The 9,193-nt window shown below is 45.4% G+C and overlaps 1 protein-coding gene across 1 annotated transcript; it reads right to left on the reverse strand.

Moving 5' to 3' along the window:
* Positions 1–2,332: 2,332 nt before the first annotated feature.
* Positions 2,333–9,193, reverse strand: VCPKMT (valosin containing protein lysine methyltransferase). Its single transcript, XM_090034330.1, has 6 exons — positions 8,957–9,193; positions 8,425–8,535; positions 8,094–8,166; positions 6,840–6,959; positions 5,594–5,697; positions 2,333–4,212 (listed from the first exon to the last, which is right to left on the reverse strand). The coding sequence occupies exons 1-6, from the start codon at positions 9,175–9,177 to the stop codon at positions 4,203–4,205; spliced, it is 639 nt and encodes a 212-aa protein (XP_089890456.1). The 5' UTR covers positions 9,178–9,193; the 3' UTR covers positions 2,333–4,202.

Raw genomic sequence — 9,193 nt, forward strand, 5'->3', positions numbered from 1 at the left:
ATTAAGAAACTGGGGGGCTGTGGTGTAGACACCCACACAGTCAAATGGGTCGCCAACTGGCTGGAGGGCCGTACCCAGACGGTGGTGGTGGATGGGTCCTTTTCAGCCTGGAAGGACGTGGCAGTGGGGTCCCACAGGGCTCGGTCCTCGGGCCCGCACTGTTCAACATCTTCATCAGCGATTTGGATGAGGGGGTAAAAAGCACCTGTTCAAATTTGCTGATGACACTAAGATGTGGGGGGACGTGGGCACACTGGAAGGAAGCAACAGGCTACAATCAGACCTCGACAGGTTACAAGGGTGGACGGACGAGAATAGGATGGGCTTCAACACAGACAAGTGCAAGGTGCTGCACCTGGGGAGGAACAACCAGCACCATACCTACAGGTTGGGGAACTCCCCTCGTCAGCACGGAGGCAGAAAGGGATCTGGGGGTCATAATTGACTCCAAGATGAACATGGGCCAGCAGTGTGGGGACGCGGTCAGGAAGGCCAACCGCACCTTGTCGTGCATCCACAGATGCATCTCGAGCAGGTCCAGGGAGGTGATCCTCCCCCTCCATGCGGCACTGGTCAGGCTGCAGCTGGAGTACAGCGTCCAATTCTGGGTGCCGCACTTCAGGAGGGATGTGGTCAGCATGGAGAGGGCCCAGAGGAGGCCACTCGTGTGATCAGGGGGCAACAGGGCAGGCCCTATGAGGAGAGGCTGCGGGACCTGAACCTGTTCAGCCTCCACAAGAGAAGGCTGAGGGGGGATCTTGTGGCCTGTTATAAACTAGTCAGGGGGGACCAGCAGGCATTGGGGAAGTCACTGTTTCCCCGAGCACCGCCAGGAGTGACCAGGAATAACGGTCACAAGCTGGCAGAGAGTAGATTTAGGTTAGATATCAGGAGGCGCTACTTCACGGTCAGGGCGGCTAGGATCTGGAACCAACTTCCAAGAGAAGTGGTGCAGGCTCCTACCCTGGGGGTCTTTAAGAGGAGCTTAGATGAACACCTTGCTGGCGTCATTTGACCCCAGTACTCTTTCCTGCCATGGCAGGGGGTCGGACTAGATGATCTGCTCAGGTCCCTTCCAACCCTACAAACTATGAAACTATTCCAGGTCTTGGGGGCTTGGACTGTAAAATTTTTTCTTATGTCCAGTCTAAAACAGTGTTGTAGGAGTTTATGATCGTTGGTCCTTGTTTTACCTTGGGGTGCTCTGGTGAACAGACATTCCCCCAGATCCTGATGCATACCCCTTACATACTTGTAGGTAGCAACCAGGTCCCCCCAGCGCCTCTAGTTCTCCAGACTGAAGAGTCCCTGGGCTGACAGGCTGACCCCCTGGGCCTCCTGCCAGCCGGGGTTGCTCTGACCCGACTCGATGTGCTGTGGTCCTGGGCACACACATAGACGTGGCAACCAAGGAGCAATAAACACCGGTGGCATAAGCGCCAGAGTTTATTGTGTCACATTAATACACAAGTGTAGATACGCCCACTAACAGGCTAGTCCTTTAGTGCAACCCAGTTTTTAAAGATCTGTCAAACAGCTAGCTGTGTTTTAACATCTCTTCCTGTTAGCAAGTGAAATTGCTTGTACTTTAACATTTAAAGAGTATGTGTGGGTGTAACAGAAATTTCTCACTCCCTGTAAAAGAGCAGTGTTCAGAGTTTCTTATTTTCTAACCAGGAAATCACAATTCAGAGGTTACAGACACTGGAGGAAGAAAAGATGCTGAAAAGCAGTTAAATGGAGAGGGGGGTTATAGGAGCAGCACTATCTTTTCCTAATACTTTTTTTTTTTTTAGAAAGCTGAACTCTTGCAATAAGAAAAATAGTGACACTTAAAATTTCAAAGGACATTAGTCCACTTCATTTAAACAAAGTTGTTGAAAATGCTGTTTCCAGTCCTGGATTAGCCAGGGAAGCTCTTAGTACCCAGACAAACTGCCATTCAACCGGAGTGACCGAGGACTTTTATGGGAAGAGAACACGAGTGCCACTCAACTTGGGAGGCATGTTCATTTACCACTGCTACTACCTTCCATGTTCCCCTAGCCACCCTGGATGGAATTTCCAAAAAAAGCTTGGAGTTAGACTTCAATGGGAGCAGAATTAAATTTGAATGGCTACTCAGAGATGGACCTACATAGTTACATGGTTACAGTCATACTAGTACATCTCCCCAGACACTGCAGAATTCAGGGAGATTATGGACCAGACTAGGGGGTGATGGAATTTACCACAGATCAGCCATACTGTAGTATTCACCAATTCATATGCCATTACCACCTAGCAACAGAAAGGAAGCCAACCCACAGCAACAGGATTCAATGACAGATGGCCAAGTTACTCCAGTTTTATTTTCATTTACTGCAGGGAAAGAGCATGCACACACGCAGTTACCACAGAGTGTCTGATGCCCTGAGAAGTCCTGTCTCCATCTCAGCTGTACTCAGCATCAGCACAAGGAGCATCTGTGAGTAGAACCATGTCAGTAACTTTGTTTAGACGAAGCTTAACGGAGCGAGTGCCTTTTATCAGAGGCTAGAGCACGCGTTGTAAAGACACCTACCACAAGAACACAAGCCACCTTGGCCTTGCTGCAGAGCCAAGGATTATGCAGCTCTGCTGAATGCAAGGAATGCTTTGATGGGCAGTAAGCAGAAGCCAGTGCCAGAAATCAGCAAACAGGCCTAATAAAAGGCTTGCTATTCAGCTTTATCAGGGGTAACAAATTCACCAGAGCCCTCAAGTGGGGCTTAGACCAAGCAAGGACTCCTCTCAGCCAGAAATGCAAACTAGTGGCAGATGCAGTGGCAGTGTGGGTCTAGTTGGCCTTGTTCTTTATTGATCCTTCATCTCTTCAAGCCAGTCAAGGCCTGGTATAAAAGCCCATGCCTCTGTACTTAGTTGCCAAAGTGCCACCCTACTCCATCTTCCGCCTGACTTCAGACTAACACAGCTAACTGCCTCTAAAAAAAACAGATGTGAAGTTAAGCAGAACCATTTCATGTAAGACAAGGACCATGTCTCTGCTTTCCTTGTACAGCACCTAACAGCTTGACATCCTGCCTTCTAAATGCTACTGCAACATAAATACAAACATACAGATTAAATGCAGCTTGGAGCCCAACCCAGGCCCACCATAAGAGAAATACTTTATTGAGCAGCATACACAGATATTTGGGATTGTTTTACAGTGGACCTCAGTCCTGACAAAGAATTTCCCTCTTAGGAAAAGTGGGTTCCTACATGCTCTCCCCCTCTGACAGGATTCTTTACAGAGCCCCTGAATCTGTTTTTTGTACTCAGCACACCATATACCACCAACTCAGGAGTGGCACTCCCAGCTGAGCCACTGTCTCATACATGTAACAAGAGACATCATCAGTCTAAGTTAAACACGAGTCCTATTTCAGACTCTCCCACGGTGAGGCTACTCTCGGTATCAAGAGATCATGGCTGTCTTCTTAGGAGGTTGCGGTCTATGGATCTGTCCTGACTGACCCAGTTTCTCTTTACACCTTACGCCAAACCCTCCTTCTGTAGACAAGTCACAGACAGCTTGGAGACAGTTGCTTTGTGGTGTTATTTTATAATCTCTCTCTTCTCTCCAGAGCTCTAGCTGTTGCCAGAGAAATCAGATAACATGGTCAAAGATCTCATGATGAAAAATTATGTAAAAATATTTTAAACACACAGGTTTTCAATGGCCCATTTGTTTTCAAATGCTTGATATGCATCTATTCTGTCATGACAACCAGAAAAAAATTACTCTTCAAGTACAAAGTGTCTGTTATATCATTCAGGCCTAAAACACAAATGCTAACAAGTTTCCAGAGATCTGATGGACAGCATCAAAACTAGGGTAGGCACTGGAATGTGTGAAAATGGATGCAGATAGCTGGAGAGATACAAAACAATGTACTGATACAAGTCAATAACATGGATCAAGGACCTGAACCCCACTGTCCACATACAGAACAAAAAGTTGGTCCCCGCCTGAAAGAGATCAGAATCTAAACATAAGAACAAAGAGATACCAACAGATGAGGGAAGTACAAAGCAACTCTGAGACAACACTAGTCTCAGAGTTTTAGCAGCCCAAATGTTCTGTAGAAATTACAACATAGGACAGTTTGGAGAGAGGTTTTGAGGGAGGTAGCTTCTTTTTTATGTTGATAGATGAGATTTCTATTAATTAAAATCTGCTACGTTTCCCTGCAAGAGATACCAAGACAGTGTTTCAATAGAGGACAAACATTTCCAGATGCTATAATAAAACACACATCCTATAATTCTTTGCCAAAGCATTTGTACTTTGCAATTCAAGACAAGTGCAAGACATTAAAGTATTTTATTACATGAGCTAACGGTTGAAGTTTTGCCAGCTATTGTTTTCTTCCAGAGAAACAAGCAACTATTCAGTAGGTCCCAATTCTCAAAGCAGAGCAAGCTGCAAGAATCTAGATGTCTCCTTTAAAATTCTGCATCTGAAAAGATAATCTGATTCTTTAATCACTAGAAAAGAAGAAATACTCAGCAACAAGGGGGAATTATTGACAAAAGCCCGCTGAGTTATGTTTTCTTATCATAACACTTGGTGGGAAGAACTGACAAGCCCTTTGCTTACTTTATCAGTCCCTTGAATATAATTGTATCCTTTTTGGGGCTGATTGGATTTACTGGAATTAGTTCCAAAGGACAGAAAAGGAACATACATTTCAGACAGATTATATAAATACATATACACACACGCACATAAAAATAAAATATAGCTAAAATCTCACAACCTTTCTCTTTCAATACCACACATTTCTGAAAATTGGGGCCCTCATATGTGATTAGAGCAATGATTCTCTGCTTGGGGGTGTCTTAATATATTTTCAAAGCTGTTGCAGGGTGCCATGCAATGTTAGCACTGTTGGGTGTACAAGCATGACTCTCAAGATAAATCCAGAGATTTCAAATAGGAATTCAAAGTGTTAAAAATATTCTGCCATGTTATGGTCTCTCTGAGTTCTCTGCAACAGAAGAATTGCTGTTGTACTTATCTGTAATAAGAAACAGAGTGAAAACTAAGAGCTGGCATCGTCCAAGTGGTGCCTCAAGTCAAGAAGGTTGAGACCCAGTGAACTGGAGCGTTGAGGCCTGTAGCATTGCTTTAACTTTTAAATTCACCCTCAAACATTATGCGTTTAGAAAGCTAAAGCCCTTTTTCTGGCATAATTACATCAGTGATTGCTATCCATTTAGGTAATGCTTCAACTTCTCAGGTGACCAACAGGCCACTCGCTGCCTTTGCAGTTAAGCACTGTTATTTGACCCCTCCTGTTATTACAAATATCTTCAAGGAAGTTGGTTTCCATTTGGTTGTCTCCAAGCTGTAACGAATGTGGCTCCTCCTAGAAATATTAAGCGTCCTTAACCCTGTTATGTAATTAGCCTAAAAGTCTTGAGTGCTGGATACATAGCTTATTTGTAACTACTATTCACTGGGGCACTTGGAACAGTAACTAAACATTATCTCCATCTTCTCCCTGCCAGAACAAATGACGCAAGACAAAAGACAGTATCTGAGGAGCCAGGAAAAATACTCTACTGTTTTTTCCTTCGGATGTTCAAGATAAGAATGTCTTCGCTCCGATACTCCTCATCATGCTGTTCCAGGGGAATCTCTTCCAACTCAAAGTCCATCTGAAGCAGCTGTCATTAAAACCAACAAAGGTAATAAGCAAGGTATTCCTAGCATGGCTGACATCTGCAACAGACTTCATGAAGTTTCACAGGAGGTCCTCCAGTTTTCAGCAGAAAGCAACTGCCCATTGGGAACCAATATAGCACAAAATATCGATGTGCCAAGGCCTTCCCCCAACACCTTACACAACCGGCTAAGTGATTTGCATCAAGCTGCACATTCATTTTCATTTATTTGTGCCAATCCAGAGCGAGGCATTGCTTCCCAAAATTTAAAAGCATCAATAAACTGGACCTTCCAATCAAAGTATTTCAATTCCTCAAACCTCCAGATGCTCATTTCCAAGCAATAAACCCATACTGAACTACATCATGTAATGCCAGCATCTCACCTTCCCCCCAACCTTCCTAAGCAACAGTAGAAAGAAAGACAGGCTGTTCTCTCTACCCAAAAAGTGAAAAGGTCTGAATTCTGGCAAACCAAGAAGAAAAAAAAAAATCCAAAAGATGAAGAACTGAGCTGGAAATGCCCATCTCTTTCATGTGTATACTGTGGGGGTACAAGCTCTGACATCAGTATCAATCTACCTGTGGCATTAAAACAGTATTCCTCATGTAATGAAATCCCCAGCTACTCAAAGCTTTGTTACAGCCAACACACTGAAATACATCCGGAAGTTAAAACAACTCCCTTCAAACAGATATCATTAGTATGTACAGACATTATATGAAACCCTTGCTCTCTTTTCCCTAATTCTCTGCGTCTCAGTGCTCATTTTCAATTGCTGTTCTGTCACCCAGCTTTCAAGATATAAGGCTAAATTCTTCACTGAGGTACATCCCTACAGTCTCTGTTATAACTTGGAGAAATTCACTGATTAGTGCTTTGCTTTGGAAAAAAACCAACCACCTAGATTTAATTTAGGCATGTTGCTGCCATCTACTAATAAATTAAAGAATGCAATTTAAGATGCTGATGACCAACTTTTTTGTATTTTTTTTCCATCCATGGTCACGTGGAATTTTCCCTCTGCAAACTGACTGATCTTTTACTGACAGATACAGGCAAGGGAACTGACCCGAATCAATTTACATTCCTTATGTACACAAAAAATGGTGTTTAAGACTGAAAAACTGCAAAGGATATTTACCTCAAAGTATTTTCTCTCTATTTCAGGGTTTTTACCCATAGTTCTTTGCTCATAACAACATATAATACAGGTATCAGGACTTGAAAGGTCTTTCAGGGTCTTCACTAATGGTTCCAATGACTGCCAAAAAAAGAGGTTAAGTATTTATCACTTCAAAATTCACTTAATTTGTACTACATTCTGTAATCAGAGACAGCTTTCACTGAACCAGTCCCCTTTTTGTTTCAATTTTCAGGCTGTTATATTTAGTTCCTTATGTAGGACATGGGACAACCAGAGAACAGATAAGATAAATAGAAAAAAAGGTTACAAAGCAAAGCTTAAGAAAATAAAGGTCACTTTACATATGCAGGTCAGCTTTATCATCTTGATTGTTTAAGATTTAGGTCAGGTGCAGGCAATTATTTTGGGCAGAGGGCTGCATGACAGGTCATCAGGGGCAGATCAATATTAATTTTCTAAATTTTTTAGGGGATCTGCAGGCTAGATAGAATGGCCTGGCGGGCCGTATCTTGCCCACCCCTGCTTTAGGTATTCTATTTACTTAACTATGTTTCCTTTAAGTATTCAGGATGAGGAAGAGTTAATGAGGTTTATTTTCAAAATGTAAAGATTAATTTTAAGTGCACTGAATTCACAGATGTGGTTTGGAGCTACACAGCCCTCCGTGCCTTTGTAAGCATGAGGCTCGAAGGAGCTGGAGGCTGGTAAGAGAACTGGGGCAGGGTGAGTTGTATTGATTCTCTCACATTACCCCCTTGCTCCTGGTCTTGGCTATAGCCCCTTTCAGGTCTCCTGACCGAGCTTTAGCAGGCTGGTTCTTCGCTCTTCTGCCCTGCCTAGGGAATCCCCAAGGGAAAGGATGCTGACAAAGTCAACATTATCTCTTGCAATATCTACTGACTCTCCAGTATTAATTAGCAGCATCTTATTCCCTTCTACCTTTCATCTTCACGGGGAAAAAAAAAACAAGGAACAGTTCTGAATTATTGATCTTAAAAAGACCAGCGCCAGGCATTTTCCCAGATAGCTTCAAGTCGGTTAAAGAATTTAACTTGCTCAGTCTTAAAACAACAGCTTTTAAGTCACTGTTCAATGTACAGCTCAATGATTTCCTTCTAGATCTAATAACCGAGATGTCATGGTAGGATTTATTTTGAGAGATTTCAGTGCATCTTGCAAAACTGCTCACACCAAGTCCCAGATATGCAATCCCTTCCAAGCAAACTATTTGTATAGCTGTCACTAAGTTACCTCTTCATAGTAAATGCAATCAGCCATCAGGATGTAATCTGGTGGAGGCAGAAATTCTGTTACGTCTTCACCCCTAGAAAAACCAGAGAGAAATGCAAAAGAAACCTTCAATAATACAAAAACAAGAGGTTTAAAAAATTGATTACATAGCAAAAAAAGTAAGAAACTTGTTTGATTTTGGGGCTTAATTCTCCCACCACTTCATCTATAGTTCACAGGCATTTCCTCTTTATACCAAATCCTGTTTGGCCACTTAGCACTTGACCCGTTGCAAAGGCTTGTCTACCTGAACGGGTTTGACTTTTAACGAAAATTAAAAGATCATACAAACCATTTCAGTACCTTGGCTTGAATCGAGCCTGTGAGAAGATGCTTGTTGGTCTCGATATTCAACTTCAGCAAATCCTGAAGTTCCTCGAGATCGGTGACCGTGACATCGGCCCTGCAAAATGACAGTCTGGGGTCAGAAAAACGAATGTCCGTGACATGTCACTTAGTGACAGCGGACAAAACCCCGGCCCCCCCGACTCTTCTTTGGGGAGGTGTCGCAGGTGGCTGTTGCGCCTGCATATGCGATGCGCCACGGGGCGGGGGGCGCGCCGTGCTGCCTAGAGGGGAAAGGCCTGCCAAACCGGAGCCAGGCAGAGGCCTCGGGAGCGGTGCCTCAGCGGGACCAGAAATAGCCCGTCCTTCGGGCCCAGTTCCCCGCCAGCTGGGGACGCTGCCGGGCTCCAGGGGCGCCCCCGCAGGGCAGTGTGGGGCACGGGCAGGCCCAAAGGGGTGGGGGCTCCCGCACCTCACCTCACCTGCGCCCCGCCCCCACCTCAGCGCTGCCCCTCCCCCCGCCGCGCCGCGGCGCGCACCCGAGCGAGGCGGCCATGATGCCGACGGCGCCGGTGCCCGCGCCCAGCTCCAGCACGGCCCGGCGGCGCAGCGGGGGGCGGCCGCGCTCCAGGAACTTGGCCAGCACCAGCGCCGCGTCCCACACCACCGCCCCCGGCCCGCCCCGGCCGCCCTGCGCCAGCACCAGCGCCGCCCCCGACCGCCGCTCCAGCGCCCGCGCCCAGCCCGCGCCGCCCGACATCGCCCCGCCCCCGCCC

The sequence above is a fragment of the Crocodylus siamensis genome, chromosome 2 (genome assembly GCF_052110815.1).
Source record: "Crocodylus siamensis isolate JL-2025a chromosome 2, ASM5211081v1, whole genome shotgun sequence".
In the NCBI taxonomy this organism is placed as follows: Eukaryota; Metazoa; Chordata; order Crocodylia; family Crocodylidae; genus Crocodylus; species Crocodylus siamensis.